This window comes from Hyperolius riggenbachi, chromosome 7 (genome assembly GCF_040937935.1).
Source record: "Hyperolius riggenbachi isolate aHypRig1 chromosome 7, aHypRig1.pri, whole genome shotgun sequence".
Classification (NCBI taxonomy): Eukaryota; Metazoa; Chordata; class Amphibia; order Anura; family Hyperoliidae; genus Hyperolius; species Hyperolius riggenbachi.
The window spans coordinates 238,524,744-238,544,377 of NC_090652.1; the positions used below are offsets into that span (position 1 = coordinate 238,524,744).

At 44.5% G+C, this 19,634-nt stretch overlaps 1 protein-coding gene across 2 annotated transcripts in view; it reads right to left on the reverse strand.

Moving 5' to 3' along the window:
* Nucleotides 1-19,634, reverse strand: part of ITGA4 (integrin subunit alpha 4) — a 299,845-nt gene that overhangs the window by 114,064 nt on the left and 166,147 nt on the right. For both annotated transcript variants that reach the window (XM_068245421.1, XM_068245420.1), the window contains 2 exons: nt 9,641-9,703; nt 5,743-5,880 (listed from right to left, as the gene is read on the reverse strand). In XM_068245421.1, the coding sequence (XP_068101522.1) occupies nt 5,743-5,880; nt 9,641-9,703 (201 nt within the window). The remainder of the gene's footprint in view (nt 1-5,742; nt 5,881-9,640; nt 9,704-19,634) is intronic.

Consider the following 19,634-nt stretch of genomic DNA (forward strand, 5'->3'; position numbering starts at 1 on the left):
TGGCACTGACTCACACCAGCACATAGAAGGTGCATTTAGCTAGACCACAATTGCTGTGGTATTTAAAATGTAATGGGAACATAATTGTTGAGTTAAGGTGCCCATACATTACTCAATTTGTGGCATAAATATCCCAGATATTCATAATGATTGATTGCTGCAATATAGCCGTTTCAATTGATCTTGCTCAAAAGTGATTGGTCTGGTGAATGACTGTATCGACAATCGATTTCGAAGCGACCGACTCCCAGCTGCCCTCCCCTCATATGTACAGTTTCAAAGCAACATTTTGGCCACGATTATATGTGGCATATTAGTCACAAACATTGTATTTGCTTGTATATTTGGGATGCCCTGTTCACAGTGATCAGCAGATGTCTGCTGCTCAACAGATGATTAAATAACCATTCTGAAATCGCAATCACCCTTCAGTATATCTAAGGTTAATGGTGAATAACTCGACTAATGAACATCTGCAAAACAGACAAATAAAATATCATTATCGCCTTAGGTTATCACTTCACATCATCTCACAGGAAGTAGATGTTGCTATTGAGAGAAGTGGACTGCCACTTCAAATTATCACTCGATAATGACCCCGTTATGATCACACGTGGAAAAGTAATTACGATATGTGAAAGGTTCACACCTGTGTTTTGTTCATTTGTAATCACACTTAATGTTACTGCACTTCAGGAAATGATTACAAAACAACTTTACTGAACCAGCAATAGACATATTAAAGCCCACTTAAAGGAAATCTTCAGTTGGTTAAAAGAAAAAAAAATAATGTAATTCATATAAGCAGAGGTGGGCATAGGCCTGTGCAGCCTGCACCACTGGACATGATTATTCTGTAGGCTCTTCTCTGTGTATTTCTCTCTGGAACCCAGGGGGACAGTGATATTTGCTTGTGACCCAGTCAGGGCTGGATTCACCATAAAGGCACCACAGGCTCGTGCCTACAGGCGCCTGATGATGGAAAGGCAGCTCACTCCCCTCCCTAAGTGCCTCACTCCCTCCTTCCCTATGCAGAGTCCTGATGAGGGTGTAAATGAGAGGTTACTCACCCAGCTCCTGGCCATTTTTTTTTTATGTGTGATCGGGTGTACCTGACACACACAGACAAATTATGTTGGCTGTTTGATTGCTATTATTTATTTGGGACTGAGTTCTGGTGTTTCTACTATAATGGAGTACTATGAATTTGCCTGACAAATGTCTTGCAATTTTCCTGCACTCTCTGATTGGAACAGTTTACAAGTTAGCGACACAGCTTTACTATTATAGTTGGTGGTGGCTACCGACATATGAGTTTGGTGGTGGGTCGTGTCCAGCTCAGTATTATTTATTAAAAGTTATGTTTTAAAGGGACACTGTAGGGGGGTCAGGGGAAAATGAATTGAACTTACCCGGGGCTTCTAACGGTCCCCCGCAGACATCCTGTGTTGGAGCAGCCACTCACTGATGCTCCCGCCCGCCTCCGGTTCACTTCTGGAATTTCAGACTTTGAAGTCTGAAAACCACTGCGCCTGCGTTGCAGTGTCCTCGCTCCCGCTGATGTCACCAGGAGCGTACTGCGCATGCCCAGTAAGGTCTGTGCCTGCGCAGTACGCTCCTGGTGACATCAGAGGGAGCAAGGACACGGAAACCCTGGCGCAGTGGTTTTCAGACTTTAAAGTCTGAAACTGTAACGTACCTGGTAGACTGGAGACCAATGTGCTGAGGACAGCGACTCTTGCAACTTATCAGCTGAGGGACCTGGAGTGTGACCAGGGACCTACAGCAGACACGGGGCAGGAGCGCTAGAAGAATCACTAGCGTGACGCCGAAGCGCGTGACCGTTGTGAGACTGAAGTGCCCCCACAGGCTGAGTCTGGTGGTGCAATGACTCAGAGACCGGGTAGTAGTCTTTGTAGTAGATTGAGTTTTGTAGTAAGCAGAAGTTGGCAACGAATCTGGTAGTCGTCCAGAGCAAAGGTTGGTAACAGATCGGGTTCTCAGCTAGGCAGAGGTCGGCAACAAATCGGGTACTCGTACTAAGCAGAGGTCGGTAACAGAGCGGGTTCTCAGACAGGCAGAGGTCGGCAGCAAATCGGGTAATCATACTAAGCAGAGGTCGGCAACAGGTCGGGCAGTCAGACGGGCCAGGATCAGCAACAGCATGGACAGGAAAACAGGCAGATCAAGGATCACATCACAGGAACGCTCACTCACACTAGCTGCAATACAACAGGACTGGAGAGTGGCACTCTCCAGACTAAAATAGGCCGAATGACGGGAACACGCGGACGTCCGCACGCAATGACGCACATGTGTATACGCGATGACGCGGACAGATGCACGCAATGACACGCACGCCCACACGCGATGACGCGACACCCACACGCAATCACGCGGCCAGATGGACGCATGAAACCGAAAAATCATGCACAAACAGGCGGCCCTTCGGGCGCGCATGCACACAACACCACGCCAGCTACCAATGGCTCCAGCGAGAATGCCGCATGCACACGGAACCCAGAGGTGCACACCACTAGACCCCCGAACAGAGGCCCAATGATCTGCATTAGGACACCTGCCGGCATGAGTATGTGCCAGCTGCCTCGTCAGACACGTAAGTGACCATGACAGAAATTCCAGAAGTGAACCAGAGGCGGGGCCGGTGCATCGGTGAGTGGCTGCGCGGGCACAGGATGTCTGCGGGGGACCATTAGAAGCCCCGGGTAAGTTCAACTAATTTCCCCCCAACCCCCATACAGTATTCCTTTAAGTGCTGAGAAAGGACAATATTGGAATTGGTTGTAATGCCAGTGTTTTGTTTTTTTTTTCAAAAGAGCCAAGGAACACAGAACCCTCTTTTTCTATTCATCTGTACTGGTTGACTTTTAGCTGTATCTTTCTTATTTGTTCTGTGTACTTTGTATCCTCTTCTATTTTTTTTCTATTTGTTGAAATCCTATTTTTTTCAAACCTCTATCTTCTTCTGGCATTTTTATCTCTATACCCCTTTGTTCTTCAGTTCCTCTGTCTTCTTAAGTTTTAGCTTGACTGGAGACTGACATCTGTCCCTGCTACAATACTGATTAGGAGACCATTTGGCAGGCATTTAAATTACCAACTGGAGCTTCCTATTGATCCATGATGCAGACCAACAGGACATCAACCAGAAAGTTTAAAGCAAACCAGCGACTTTCTAAACCCCCAAAACTACTTTCGGCATCACGCCCATCTTCCCAGATACAATCACATTTTAAAAACAGTTTTTTTAACCCATAAAAGCATCGGGAGCAGTGGAAATGGGACCGAGTGAGCCCTAAAGATATGAGCATTCTGGCAATATGTTTCTTTTGGGGGGCCACAGACGGGAACATGGCTCAGGAGGTGGGGGTGCATCCTTGACAGCAGGAGGCTTGGATGAGGCACATCTTTAGCTGTAATGGGCATGCACTGAGAGTGCACTGGGTGTCCCCATTGCAGTTAATGCGTCACCTTCTTGTTTGTTTATCGTCAAGCGTCAACAAACCAGTTTTAATGGGGCACAGCTGACAGCGGAGGAAGCTATAGAGGGCAGATGGCTTTAGTAGGGATCAAACTAAAGAGCACAAGCAAGAAAATAACACCCTAAAATCGCTTTAGGTACCCTTAAATATTCAAAATGTAAATTTTCAATATTCTGTTTTGCTGCAGAGCATATCATCTCTCTATGAGTTCTGATATACACAAGGTACACTATTTCCACCTTAAGTCTCCCCTATAGTATTACCTATAAAATCTTTTTGGGGACACAAAGAAGGTTAAGTTTTCCTTGCCATAACATTGAGATAAAAGTGTTTTGTAATAGGTAGGAGGGTTTTCAATCCTTTGCGAAGTATCCCATCATATTAAAAGTCATGTGGGTGGAAATCAGTCCTGGGCAAAAGCCTCCCTCGCAAGTCACAACCCAACTTGGGCCCTCTGTTTATGTTTTCCTTAAAATGAGCTGAAACTCAGCATTTCTTCTTTGCTCTAAAACCTAGGTTCTCAACCAGCGGTATGCGTACCACAAGGGGTACTTCTGATGGGTCTAGGGGGTACTTGGGCTTGAAGCAGTTAATTAAGCATAACACATTTCGAAATGTAAAATCCTATATAAATTACACCACCAAATTAATATTTTAACTTATTAAAGCAATATTAAATACATGGAATCTGCTAAGATACAACTCCTGAGTACTACTATTATATACAGTATATTTGTGGGGTACTTGAGATAATCTCTACTTCATCAAGGGGTACTTGGCGGGCACAGACATTCAAAAGGGGTACATATTAAAATAATGTTGAGAAAAAAAAAATGTAGCAAAACAGCATTCAAACAGTTAAACACAGCACTTTGCTCTGCACTGGAAAGCTCCTTCAGCTTAAGATCTGCATCCACACAGGAGATAACATTATCTTTTGTTTTTACATTACGATGTTGTTACATTGTGTGTAACAACTGAAAACAAGCTCTCTGCTTCAAGCATGCACACAGCTCGCTAGCAGATTTTAATTTTAATATATAATAAAAAGAAGCTTGCATAAAATGCAATGACAGCTTTCAGAGCAGATAAACTGTACTTTTAGAACTTGATATTTGTAAATGGACAATATTACTTGTACACAAAAGCAAATATAGTAACTGTATGGGTAATACAATTAGGAAAGCACATTTTTATTGCATGTTATGTCAGAGTTTCAGACCACTTTCAGTTTCACCACTTAGTGTATACACTGCATAGGCACAACATGGCCAATCATGATAATAAAAGATGACCGCACATCTGTTTGATAAATAGTACTGTTAATTACAGAGATAAATAGAAAAACATGCATTGTTGCCCTTTCATGGGCCAGGCACATATTATGCAACAGTGTTAAATTTATTATGACCACACTCTCAAGCAATAATTGCCCTTTGTTGTTTGTATATTCCTGGAAAACTGAGGTGGGTGGTTACCAATAAACAGAATTTCCCCCCCCCTCAAAAAAAAAAAAAAACAATTACGTTGCCATGATCAATCTCCACTAGTTATCAGCTTCAGTGTTCTCTCGATGTGGGCAGGACCTCAGTCTCCTGAGACATCTCACCTAAGTTCAATCTTCAGTGAATGTAATCTGTGCAATAGGTATGGTTAGCGAGTAGCTGGGTGGGTCATTGAGCTTGGTGCGCCAGTTTCTCACTGCGGCATAATCCTCTCCACTCTGTTATACCACATGGATAAGTGTTGTGACCACCGTAAGCTTTCCCTGCCTGCATGTTATATGCTGTAATGTAACTTCTTGGCAACCTTTAACTTTCATTGCACATATTGTATATTTTAAAATAGAGTCTGTATATTATACATAGCTATCAGTAAGGCCACGGTCTAGCTTTAGACCTCATTCCTTTTGATCTGGATTTTTTTTTAAAGTTTCCAGTTTTGGGTAAAAGGAATACAGGACATTCAATGTAATAGGAATTGTTTGGCTTTGCCAGCTAGTTTGTAGAGCAACGGGCCTTTCCCACAGGATTTTTAGGCATCAAATATAACAAACAGGAAGTTAGGGTCATGAATCAGTGCCTTAAAATTCCAACTTCCATCTTGTTTCCTTCAGCTGGAGACAGTAAATAATTGAAAAGAAAATACAGAAGACCAAAAAAATGAAAGATAAAGTGCAAAATGCAGACACATCGCGACATATGGGAAATGGATCCAATTTTAAGATAACATTACTCACCTCTCCCTCATTCATGTAGACATACACTCTTCCCTCCTCTCGAACTGTACTTTCCATAGGCGCCCCAACCAGTAAGTCCGACAGTCCATCACCATTAAGATCCACAGCACACACAGCAGCTCCAAAGTATGAACCAAGCTAGTGAAATAAATATAATAACTATAAAACAATTTAACAGTTTTATTTTATTTTTTTACATTTAAAGTAGAACTAAACCCAGAATTTCCTCTCTGCTATAACAGATTAGCCAGAGCATCATAACTTTTATGGACTAAAAAAGGTCTTCATTACAATTAATGGAAATCACTTTGCAGGGAGCACTGAAAGGGTTAAGCTTCAGTGTATACTGTACGGGGAGTGTTGCCTCAGCAGTGCTCCTGCAGTCTATTCATAGCTGCTGATAAGATTTAATAAGACATTTTGATCTGGCTAAACAAGCACAGGAACACAGAGAAGTGGCTTTCTTCAGCAACTATATGTGGAATTATGTATTTTCTTGTGTACCGTGCAAGAGTTCGGTTCCGCTTTAAATAAAAAGTGCTCCCCCTCAGTTCTGGGCATGTAATAGCTAATTAAAAAGCACCTAATCCGCCTACTTTTCCTTGCTAGCGAATAGGAAGGTTGCATCCGTGAAGTTTTACTGTCACTTCCCAATAACATAACTTCTGGGGCCCAAAGCCCATCTCTCCTCTCTCTGCATTTTCTTATGCATCTCCTACAGAGTACGTGTACAGGCAATATCATAGTTACATAGTTATTTGGGATGAAAAAAGACTTACGTTCATCGAGTTCAACCAGAGAACAAAGTACAAAACCATTTACAACAATCCGGTGAACAGGTTAATAATCATGTGCATTTACCCCATAGGGGGAGCAATTGAAACCAATACTACAAATATTAGGGAACCAATTTCTAATAATGCATAACACTTTTATTTTGTATCAAAAACACATAGAAAACCCCCCATACCCAGCAACCTCCCCCCTAAAAACAATGCCGGTGTATAATGGAGCGCTCCTCACATCCAATCACCCCACACACACGCGTTACGCCCACAAGGTCACGTGGGCTTCCTCAGTGCATCTGCTGTAGATCTGTAGAGGGGGCGTTCCATAGCCCTTTTTATTCTTGTATTATCTTCCCACTTGGAGGCTGGCTTACTCACAGGGGAAGTCCTGAAAGGTCTCCACTGCTTCAATGCTGAATTTTTCTATCATTTCATGTCATTTTAATTAGAAATCATTGCATAAACTTGTATCTATTTTCTATGGCATTATTTCATATGTCCCTGTGTTTTGTACCAAGGTACTATTTAGTTGAACAGAGTCATATCATTATTCACACATTTTCAATCATGTTGATTACATCGATTGCATAGAGCAACAATTACATCGATTGCATAGAGCACCAATAACATCGATTGCATAGAGCACCACTTACATCGATTGCATAGAGCACCACACCAGTACAAAATCGGCCTGCTCCCTCACATATCCCTGTTGATCCAGAGGAAGGCAAAAAACCCTTACAAGGCATGGTCCAATTAACCCCAAAAGGGGAAAAATTCCTTCTCGACTCCAAATGACGATCAGATAAAATCCCTGGATCAACATCACTGGGCATTACCTAGTAATTGTAGCCATGGATGTCTTTCAATGCAAGGAAAGCATCTAAGCCCCTGTTGATCCAGAGCAGCGGTGTCCAACTGGCGGCCTGTGGGCCGCATCCGGCCCGCCAGGCCTCTTGCTGCGGCCCACCAGTCGCTGGCTCTCTCTGAGGTCCCAGAAGGTAGAGCGGCAGCGGATCTTAGCCCATGCTGGGCTGGCTGTAGTGCTGAGATGATGCGGAGTGATACGCACTCCAACCGCATCACCCGGAACTCATTACAGGCCGCCTCAGCATGAGGCGGGAGATTTAGCTACCGTAGCTGCTGTGAACGTGATGAGATCAGAGCTGGAGGGTCATCTGCCAGGTGAGTTGATTATATTGATGCTTACAGGTTCCTGGCCACATAAATGTATATTGGAGGATGGGGGGAGCCCAGGGGGGGGGGGGAACACTGCCAAATGTTATTTTTTGAGGGGATACGCTGCCAATCTAAATGCATTTTGTGTGAATATGCTGCCAATCTGATTGACTTCTGTGGGAGTCTGCTGCCAATCTGATTGCATTTTGTGGAGAATCTGCTGACAATCTGATTGTATTTTGTGGAGAATCTGCTGACAATCTGACTGCATTTTCTGGGGAATCTGCTGACAATCTGACTGCATTTTCTGGGGAATCTGCTGACAATCTGATTGCATTTTGTGGAGAATCTGCCTAGCATATTTTTATAATATCATCTATTATGATCAAGTAGAAAATCATACCGTTGATGTACAGTATATTATTAACAAAGCTTTACTGTGTTCACAGTATTAATTGTGTATCTAAATTTTTGAATTGTTTTTTTTCATTGTAATAAATATAGACAAGACAAAAAACATTTATATCGAGCTATTCTCCTGGCAGACTCAAAATGCTTCAAAACAGCAGCCACTTAGAAAGCCTAGCCCAAACACCCCTTACTGTTTAACGTAGTGGCTTGAGTTGGGATTTGAACCATGGTCAAAGGCTCAAACCCTGTATCAAAGACAACACCCTTAACCAGTACGCTATTTTTTATTTGAAAAATATTTTCAAATATAATAAATTAGCAAAATTCAATTCAAGCATGTATAACTGCTTCTGGACCAGCACGGTTGAAATCTATTGGCTTACATTGATGGACAGGGTCAGGATCCAATGAAAGCTGCTCCTGACAGGCACACAGAGCTCTGCCAGCAGCGATGGGAGAGCAGTGTGACCGGTGAGAGTGGCGGGTGTGTGTGGCGATTCGTCACTAAGTGCCGTTTTATGGTACCAACAGTCTCTGGTCCATTAAGGAAAACTGAAGTGAGAGGGATATTGAGGCTGCCTTGTTTATTTCCTTTTAAGCAATACCAGTTGCCTGGCTGTCCTGCTGATCCTCTGCCTCTCATACGTTTAGCCATAGACCCTGAACAAGCATGGAGCAGATCAGGTGTTTCTGAAATTATTGTCAGATCTGATAAGATTAGCTGCATGCTTGTTTCTGGTGTTATTCAGACACTACACTACTACAGGAAGCTAAGCCGCGACCCAGAAGTACTTCCTGGGTCGTGGCTTAGTTTCCGATTGGAGGGAGCTTACAGAGGCGGGGAGCGAGGGGACAGAAGCAATGGAGGTGGCGGGGGAGGCTCACGGTGATTAACAAATACAAGGTAAACAGAAGGCTAGCGACAAGCAGATTGTCGCTACCCTGGCGCTATTTTTCAGGGGTGACCAGCAGAGCCCATGGGGGGACTGGAGGCGGCACCAGAAGGACACAAAGGGATGTCAATGTGCAGAGAACATGCCTCTGTGTCCTATTAAGATTTAGAAAATCTGCCCCGGGTTCTCTTTAAAGTGAACGTGAGCTCTTGCATATAACAGACTGAAAAGGTTGCTTCCACATAGAAATACTGTAGAAATCAGCTGTACTAAGCTGTGTTTGTTTATTTAGCTAAAATTGAGTGTAAATATCTGTAGGAGTGTGTTATCAGTAGGTGTGACTCAGAGCGCCTCCTCACTGGATGGGCAGGAAAAGACAGACCCTTTAACCATTTCTGTGCTCCAGAAAAGTTCATCCAGCACATTTACAGAGCTTTTTTTAGGATTTGTGTAATGATTTTTTTTTTACCCTAATGGTTATCATACTGTTCCTAATCTTTTATAGCAGAGAGGGAGTTCTGAGCTCAGATCCACTTTTAATATTTTAGCAATGCAAAAACAAGAAAAAGGGAATTGAGGAGAAGCCCAACATGTACACTAATTATTAATTTATATGAGAGCACACACCTTTTTTCCTTCAACTTCAGACTGCACAATCAGCTTCGTTCCTTCCACAGTAAAGATGAAGGCCTGGGGAACATCAAACAAATAATAGCAATTAATTACATTTAGTGCTACAGGTTGTCCCAAACTTTGGCAAATGTTAGTCTGTCAGTTAGGCACAGTGTAACTGAGTTCGCAGTTAGGATACAATAATAACTGACCATGAGATACAAACAAAAATGAAACAAGCATAATATTCTGAATTATTAGACTAAAAAGGAAACTGAGAAGCCCAACTCAAGTTACCCAAGGTGGTGGAAATGGTGACGTTTTACTTGCCTGGGGCTTCCTCCAGCCCTCCTGTAGTCTAGAACAGTGTTTCTCAACTTTTTTAAACCAGGTACCCCTTATTGCTTCTCCATCTCGGCAATGTACCCCCCGCAAATGTGTGCGCAAGTGCACATGCTTGGGTGAATGAGGGTGCTGGCTGAGGTTGCTGGATGTGGAGAGGTAGATGAGGGTGCTAGGTGGGGAGAACCTGGGGAGGGTGCTGTCTGAGGGTGATGGGTGGTGAGAGACAGGTGAGGGTGCTGTCTGAGGGTGGCAGAGGGTGATAGGTGGTGAAGGACAGGGGAGGGTGCTGTCTGAGGGTGGCAGAGGGTGATAGGTGGTGAGGGACAGGTGAGGGTGCTGTCTGAGGGTGGCAGAGGGTGATAGGTGGTGAGGGACAGGTGAGGGTGCTGTCTGGGGGTGGCAGAGGGTGATAGGTGGTGAGGGACAGGGGAGGGTGCTGTCTGAGGGTGGCAGAGGGTGATAGGTGGTGAGGGACAGGTGAGGGTGCTGTCTGAGGGTGGCAGAGGGTGATAGGTGGTGAGGGACAGGTGAGGGTGATGTCTTGGGGTGGCAGAGGGTGATAGGTGGTGAGGGACAGGTGAGGGTGCTGTCTGAGGGTGGCAGAGGGTGATAGGTGGTGAGGGACAGGTGAGGGTGCTGTCTGAGGGTGGCAGAGGGTGATAGGTGGTGAGGGACAGGGGAGGGTGCTGTCTGAGGGTGGCAGAGGGTGATAGGTGGTGAGGGATAGGGGAGGGTGCTGTCTGAGGGTGGCAGAGAGTGATAGGTGGTGAGGGACAGGTGAGGGAGCTGTTTGAGGGTGGCAGAGGGTGATAGGTGGTGAGGGACAGGTGAGGGTGCTGTCTGAGGGTGGCAGAGGGTGATAGGTGGTGAGGGACAGGTGAGGGTGCTGTCAGAGGGTGGCAGAGGGTGATAGGTGGTGAGGGACTGGTAAGGGGGCTAGCTGAGGCTGCCAGAGGATGAAGGGTGGGAGAGACAGGTGAGGATGCTGGCAGAGGGTGAGGGGCAGGTGATGGTGTTTGCTGGGTTTGAAGGGTGGGTGGCAGAGGACAGGTGAGGGAGTGTGGTGGGCAGTGACTGACAGGTGCGGATGCTAGCTGAGGCTGGTAGAGGGAGATGGGTGGCGAGGGACAGGCAAGGGTGCTGGCAGAGACTGGCAGAGTGAACACACACAAAGTCAACACACACACACACACAGTCAGCACACACAAGCAGTACACACACACACGAACACACACACACACACACACACACACACACACACACACACACACACACACAGTCAGCACACACACACACACACAGTCAGCACACACACAGACAGAGCGCGCACACACACACAGAGTCAGCACAAAAGAGCAGTACAAACAGTCAGCAAACATTACACAGTCAGCACACATAAGCAGTACACACACAGCGCACACACACAGCACACACAGTCAGCATACACAAGCAGAACACACACACACACACACACACACACACACACACACACACACACACACACACACACACACACACACACACACACACACACATACAGTCAGCATACACAAGCAGAAAACACACACACACAGTCAGCATACACAAGCAGAACACACACACACACACACACACACACACACACGCACAAGCAGAACACACACACACACACACACACACACGCAATACAAACAGTCATAAAACATTACACAGTCAGCACACATAAGCAGTACACACACAGCACACACAAGCAGTACACACACAGCACACACACAGTCAGCACACACAAGCAATACAAAGTCATAAAACATTACACAGTTAGCACACATAAGCAGTACGCACACAGCACACACAAGCAGAACACACACACACAGTCAGCACACACAAGCAATACAAACAGTCATAAAACATTACACAGTCAGCACACATAATAAGCAGTACACACAGGGCCGGGCCGAGGCATAGGCTGGAGAGGCTCCAGCCTCAGGGCGCAGTGTAGGAGGGGGCGCAGAATTCATTCAGCTGTCATTCCTAATTGTGTTTGAAGCAGAAAGAAATAAGAAAAGGGGATACATGGCAGTGACTGCAAGCCAGATAACTAGATATTAAGGTGTTGGGGAGGTTGTGGGCCCTGTGGCGCCTCTTAGTCTAGTAGCAGTCAGTGTGTGATGGCTGGGGTGGCAGGGATGGAGGGGCGCACTTTGGTGTCTCAGCCTTGGGTGCTGGAGGACCTTGTCCCGGCTCTGAGTACACACACAGTCAGCCCACACAAGCAGTACACACACACACAGCACACACAAAGCATACACAAGCAGAACACACACACACACACACACACACACACACACACACACACAAATAAGCAGCAGCTTCAACTCAGGCTGCTCTGTCACTCTGTCTGTCTCTGTTATTGCAGCATGTGGTAATGTGTATCTCTCTCCTCTTCTCTTCTCCTCCTCCACATTCCTGAGGTGGGGGCACTGGTGGACGAGCTCATTCTGCCTGGTAGGGGTGCTGCTATAGTTCCTCTCTCCTCTGATTGAACTTTATGTTATCTAATCACTAACGTATAGCACTGGACATTGCACAGAGCTGGAGGGGAGCTGTAAAAAGCAGCGCTGAGCAGGAGGAGATAAATAGATTTTTTGGCATGGGTAACAAGCCACTGTGCGTACCCCCTGCAATGGTCTGGCGTACCCCCAGGGGTACGCGTACCGCATGTTGAGAAACCCTGGTCTATAAGGTCTCTCGGTTTCCTTCCAGTCCTCCACATTGTGCCGCTGTCGCCCTCTGAAAGCTCGCCTATTAGAACAGTTGCACCACCTCATTCACGCTCATGTATCTGGAAGCATTCTGCACATGCACAGTTCATAAATACTTAACAGAATGTTCCCGACCACTGCATGTGTAGTCAGCGAACTTTTGGAGGGGGACAATGGTACAATGGAAGGGACCGGGAGCACTTGGTGGGACCTGATAGACTGCGGGGGGTGGAAGAAGTCTCAGATGCGTAAAACTCCACTTGTTTCCTTCACCTCAGATTTTCTATAAGGCAATCTTGTGCTTAATGATTAATTCAAATAATTGTGACACTGCCTTTTAAAATTAAAGTAGTAACAGTATCCCGGTAATTTCATTTCTGCTGCCTGTGGTGATGGACACGGGTCCAAGACTATAGACCAATCCAGTGTGTGGTGAGCCTGTTTTGCTAAGGCATCTCCAGAGACCTCCATGCATCTCTAGTGGGGATTCTGGCACTTCAGCATTCACTCTGTTCAGTGAAAGGAAGATAAATAGTCCTACCCCATAGAACCATATCAATCCATGCCATGCACTGACCAGGACCAGAAAGTCAGAGACAGGATGTGTCTGTTGAACTGATGTGGCTCTGTGAAATTTATGAGCTGTAGGCTCACTATATACCAGCGGTACTGGATATGTGCTTGGCTTTTAGGGGCATAATGTTGATTTGCATATTTGGGAGTGATGCATCATGGGAAATCACAGTTGCACACTTAAAGTGAACCTGAACTGAGTAAAATGATATAAAATAAACACATGGTGTACCTGCAAACGAATATTACTTACTTACCTTGCCATCAGTTCCTCTCAGAAGCTCACCATTTTCTTCTAGAAATTATTCCTTCCTGTCCTGACACAAGGAAAGGGGCAGGGGGGGGGGGGATACTGATCTGCATAAAATGGAGTGAATAATTGCAGCACTTAGGGGCCTGGAGGAGGTAGTAGCTGCACTTAAAGGACAGGAGGGGTTATTGGTTGCAATACTGTATGCAGTGCAGTTATTCGCTCCTCCAGAGCCCCAAGTGCAGCCATCAACTTTGCTGGGTAGACTTATACTTGAGTCAATAAAAAAAATCCAGCTTAAGTGGGAGTTGACTTATACATGAGGTCAACTTGTATTTGAGTATATAAGGTATATTAGTTGCTGTCAGTTATATATCAGTTGCTGTCAGTTATAACTGAAAGGACAACCGATGTGGAGGGTAATATCCATGTTTCCCTATGGCTCAAGTGGGCGATATTATAGCTTAACTGTGTACTGACCCGAAAGCTGTTACGGGGTCATTGGCATTTTTAAAATGGAGGACGATGAATTTCATTAATCACAGCTGGCAAACAGGATTCAAAAGAGAAGAAATAGATTGATGAGTAGACTCTGTGGGAGGTAAGTATGACTTCTTTATGTTTATTTTTACAGTTCAAGCTAAATTAACGGACATACCCTCTGTTTTAAGAAGGCAAATTTATATTTTTAGTAAGAGAGCTTTTCGGTCTCTTTTAGCCCCTTATACTTTCCTAGGTCACCATGAACTATCTGGGTATTCTGTAGCACAGAAATAAACACCTAAAAGTGGTTACCAAGCCTAGAGAACACAATAATAGTTTTCTGCAGTTGGGCTTTAAAGGTTATTTTTGGGTGAAGTAGAAGACCATGAATTAAAAGCACTTTTTTGTTGCCAGTTACATTCTCAAAATTGACCTTCATCCGAAGCTGTTCTGCACAGGAATCAATAGAGTAGGGTCAGAGGGGGCACAGCTATGTTCTGCCTCAGAACTGAAATTTATTGTTTATCTGAGTTAATCATCAAGCACTGTCCAGAAGTGACATTGGAAAATACATCCTATGGTTATAAAGGCCACACTGTATCTAATGCAACAGACTTCAGCCACTGTTCAAACACGTTTGGCCAGTGCTCTTCCTGCCGCTAGTGACAGTTCATCTGTGTTCAGCTCGGCCAAGCAACATGTAGTGTACTATGGAGAGGGCAAGTGGAGGAGAAGCAAGAGTTTTCAAGAACAAAGCAGCTGGCCAAACATACATTTAGACAGTCTGCATGGGTTTTGATTGGACTTGTTCCATGTGCCTCAGTTTTTTGTTTGTTTTTTAACCTCAACCCAAAAACATACTGGAGGTTCTCATTTTGCACCTGTTACATAAATCGGTAATAAAAGTATTTGGCAGACCAGCCATAAGACATGTATAAGTGAACCAGAGATCAACATAACAAAAGATTTGATACTTACCTGGGGCTTCCTCTAGCCCCATAAGCTTCTCCGAGTCCCACGACGTCCTCCTGCGGTCTGCCGTTCAGCCGCGATCAGCCCCAGTAAGAGTCCGGGACTTCCATGCATGTGCGGACCCCCCGCATATGCACAGTAGACCCAGACTGGACGCAACTGAGTTGCTACCGGGGCTTATTGCAAATTTTGGCACAGGGTGAAGCCGAAATACGACTCACCCTGCTGCAGGCAAACTCCGGGGTGGCATTACTGCTATTACTCCTCCGAGTTGTCGTAACTCAGGGGGGGAGGGGTGGGACATGTAATTCGGGCACCAGCTATTGCCGGTGGCCAAATTACCTCTATTTTTCTAATTTGAGCTCTGCCAATTGTCTGCGCCCAAATCAGTTACTGAACGCCACGCCAGTCGTAAATCTCATTACAGCCTATGGCGGCGCCTAAATCATCAGTGCAGCTCTGCGTCAAAACTATATGTCACGATCCAGTCACTTTTTAGCCTAATGTTTCTCCTAGGAAATCATTTTTTCATCTTTTGTTGTGTGAAGTATTGTATTTTTTGGACTAAAAGACTTTCCCCAAAAGTGGGTAAAAAAAAGTCACTGCATCTTATAGTCCAAATGTAGGGAGTGCCTGACTTGTGAACGCCTGCCAAAACGAACCTTCAACAACCTGCCACAATATCGGGGACTCCCTGTACTGTGCCCATGCATAGGAGGACACGGGGACACATGGAGGATACAGGGGGACATAAAGGGGCTTAGACGAGGACACAAGGGAGACACAAAGGGGCATGTCAGAGGACACAAGGAGGACAGAGGAGGACACATGGGGACACAGGAGAACACAATGGGGACAGAGGAGGACACAAGAGATACAAGGGGGCATGAGGTACAAAAGGCAGCATAATCAACAAGATGCTGCTACATCATGGATGCACCAGGTTTAGTATATATATTTTTTCCCCTCGTTTTTGTCCTCTAAACTTAAGTGCGTCTTATAGTCAGGAGCGTCTTATAGTCCGAAAAATACAGTAACTTTTCAGCACATTGAAAAAGTACCTAAAAGTAGGTGAAAAAGTACTGTCAAAGTTATTCTGAGCATTTCCTTGCTTGCTTAATGGCTTAAAAGGCTTTTCATTGATAAGGTGTGAAAATATAGCCTAGGAGAAAAAAGTGAATTGAATGAGGCCTTAAACATCTCCTACTGGTCTGTTTCTTCTTAGTGCTTTTACAATTAGCCATTTACTTCCTGGGCACTGCGCGTCTTGTAAACACAATTTTTACTGTAATGACGGAATGCTGGAGTGTCATATGGAACATCTGACTGATGTGCCCATCAGCTGAATCCAGAGAGTAGAGTTAGCAAGCTGTACTATGCTGGCAGGCTGCAGTAGTGATGGGTCGTTCGCGAACGAGCCGGCTCTAAGAGCCGGCTCTTTGCTGTGAACGACAAGAGCCGGCTCTCAGTTTTAAAAGAGCCGATGCCTCAGCCGCCGCCCCACACAGCTCTGATTTGCTATGTAATAAAGGACGCTGAGGCATGCTGGGAGATGTAGTCCTCCTCTTGCAGCTTGTAGAAGTGTATGGGGCGGAGCAGAGCAGTAGCAGGAGGGATTGCCCCAGTCAGTGAAGCAGTCTGGAGTTGTCATGGAGACGGGGGCGGGGCTTTTACTCCGATTCTGAGTGGTGTCCAGTGATATTTAATGAAGAGCCGATTGAGAGCCGTAAGAGCCGGCTCTTTAATGGGAGCCGATTCAGAAGAGCCGATTCTCTGAGAAGAGCCGGAATTCCCATCACTAGGCTGCAGGCATTATTGGACCATGAAACCGTTATTCTGTGCAGCAATATGCTTCTATACATACTTATAGTATATGCATTTATCATCCTAAATTGCTATAAGAATTTGTCTTGTTCAGTTGTTGGATTTAGTTGGGCTTTGCAGATATTGGATTATAAGATAAATGGATGTCAGCAAAAAAATAAAACATAAGATAAAACAAGCTTTAAATACACTTACAAAAAGCTTATTGAACCAACCTCCTTTGTCTCATGTGGAGAACTTTATTTGAATAAATCCAGGTCTTATGTTCTCTGGCCTGGGAGAACCTTCATAAATGGGGTGGTTTGTCTCACGCTGTCTCCAAAAAAACTGCTACAGGCTACAATCTAACCTTATAGAGTTGCCATGGTAATATGCTTTCATAAAGGTAGCCGGCTCCACTTCGCACAAAACTACAGAAGTAACTAGCATGACACATTTCAAGAGATGTCAAAGTAGTGGAACATTTAACCTTCAACTTTCAGGTGTTTTTATTTCCTTTGGTCTATATTTTAGTGTATGCCGCTGTATATTACTGTTTAAGGAGTTTTGCTTCTGATTTCACTCATGTGACCGTTTGACTTCGGTATGAAACTGTCTTTTATCTTTCTGAGGGTACGTAGTCTAGTGGTTTGACCTAATGTCCTCGTTGTGTGGGTAAAATTTACTTCTCAGGCACAAGTACTAACACAAGTTTCTGAATGTTTAGTTTAGTAATGGTAACAGACCAGCCTATCGCATAATGAAGAAGACACACTACTACAGAGAGCTGTGTGCAACAGGAGGTGACAAAACATGTGACCGGCTAGCCACGTTTTCAAGTATTTTTAGAAATGTGTCTTTTTAGGCGAGAACAAAAGCAGGAAAGATCCTTTACAGTTCGACCATAAACAGAGGCAGTGAGTATACTAAACCCGGGAGCAGAATATGCTGTCTACAAGAGGTAATACATGTGCAAAGAAGATTTAACAATTCTTATTTCCTGAAGGAAGGGGAAATACCTGCCACTCTAGCACATGCTTGCTAAGCAGCTTGAAAACAAGTACATTCATGCATATGCATTTCAGACCGTGAGGCATATGGTAGATTAACTACTGAGCTGAGGGCATGCCAGGGTTTTATTTGTCTAACAAATATCATCATTTAGAATTAGAGTTGATTCTGACTGAATATGAAGGAGAATGTGATAGAGGGGGTGAAATATGTATGGCTAAAGTGGCCATACATCAGGCGACTTCGCGGCAGATCGGTCATCTGATTAGATAATTATTATCGTATCGAATGAAGATCGTTGCTGCCAAGAGCATGTCTAATCGTCGATGCGACCGATTTTGGGCCAAACTGGTCGCATGTATCGTTCAGACATGCTGCAAGAGTAAGAGTAGGGCCGACTTGCTCTATTGGGTGTACAACGGTAATGGCATGCGGTATCGGGATGGACAACCAATGCCATGGAACCCCCAGCGATGTCCTTCCTAATGTAAAATGTTCCCCCCAGTGCCCTGTGCAGTATACTTTATCTGTCTGAGTCCGCCGCTGGCTCCGCCTTCATTCACACGCATCACATGGTTGATAGCGTATACGGCGTATCCACAGGGGACAGATGCAGGATGATATCCATAAGGATGATATCCAAGAGATTTCATGCTGAAATCGATCGGGAATCGGCCTGTGGTGTATGGGCAGGCAACAGATCTCTCTGCGATCAGATTTTATCAGAGAGAAATCTTTCTCATTGGCCTATACATCTTCTGATATATGGACACCTTTATTCTTGAATAGTGATGTCCTGATTTTCATACTTTGAGGTGCACATTCTCCCTTGTGATTGGTCAGAATCACATCTCTACTTTTAGATCTATTGTAAGTGAAATGGAGTTCGTTCTAATATATATTTTATTCACCTTATTTTGTAATGGTCCAGTTTCACTACATTTTTGCATACTACAAGCCTTCAACCCCAAAAGAGACAGACTTCCCCTCTTCAGGTTCCACAACATACAGGAGGCATACAGCGACATCATTGTAACATCACCATATCCATCTCCATCCCGTGTCAGGTAATGCAGGTGGTTTTAGATATGATGATACAATAGTTGATATAATAGTTCCAAAGATGAGCTCATCTGCTCCATGCATATGCAAGTCCAGACTCTCGCGTACATAGTACGGATGTGCTTACCTTCAGAACTACTTGAGGTCATGAGTGGTTCGAAAGGCTGTCTGAGGAGAACCAAAGAGCTTATCAACCTGGGAGGTTGAATAACTTCAACCCGGGATGACACAGGAATGATGGGATAGACCACAGACTGGGAAAGCTTGATGGTATCCAGAGCATTCCGTGTACTTAAATATGTATTAAATAGCAATTAGAGAAGTTCATTTAGCAATTGGAGGAGTACCATATATGCTTTCTCATATGTTTCTAGGAAACAATAATTTATCTATCTGTCAAGTACTGAACAAATCCTGAAGAAGCGAAGTGTTCTACACGAAACGTGTCGAGCCAAGTGCTCGGCCTTGATACATGATTTCCTTGATGATATGGTACTATGTCTGATGACTGTATGAAGTGTATAGACCTTTAATCATTCAGACAATTGTATTCAGCCGGATAGGCTGTTAAGTTGCAGTTATTGGAACCGTGGGTTCTATATTTTCTTTTTAATGTGTGTTGTCTATATATTTTAAATGTAGTAATAAAGGATGTTTTTTATATGCTGAACAATGACATGTGACTATCCGTTCATTTGACATAATATTCGGCCCCAGTAAACTCCCATAGACTCCTCCAATTGCTATTTCACATACAGGGGGGGGGGGG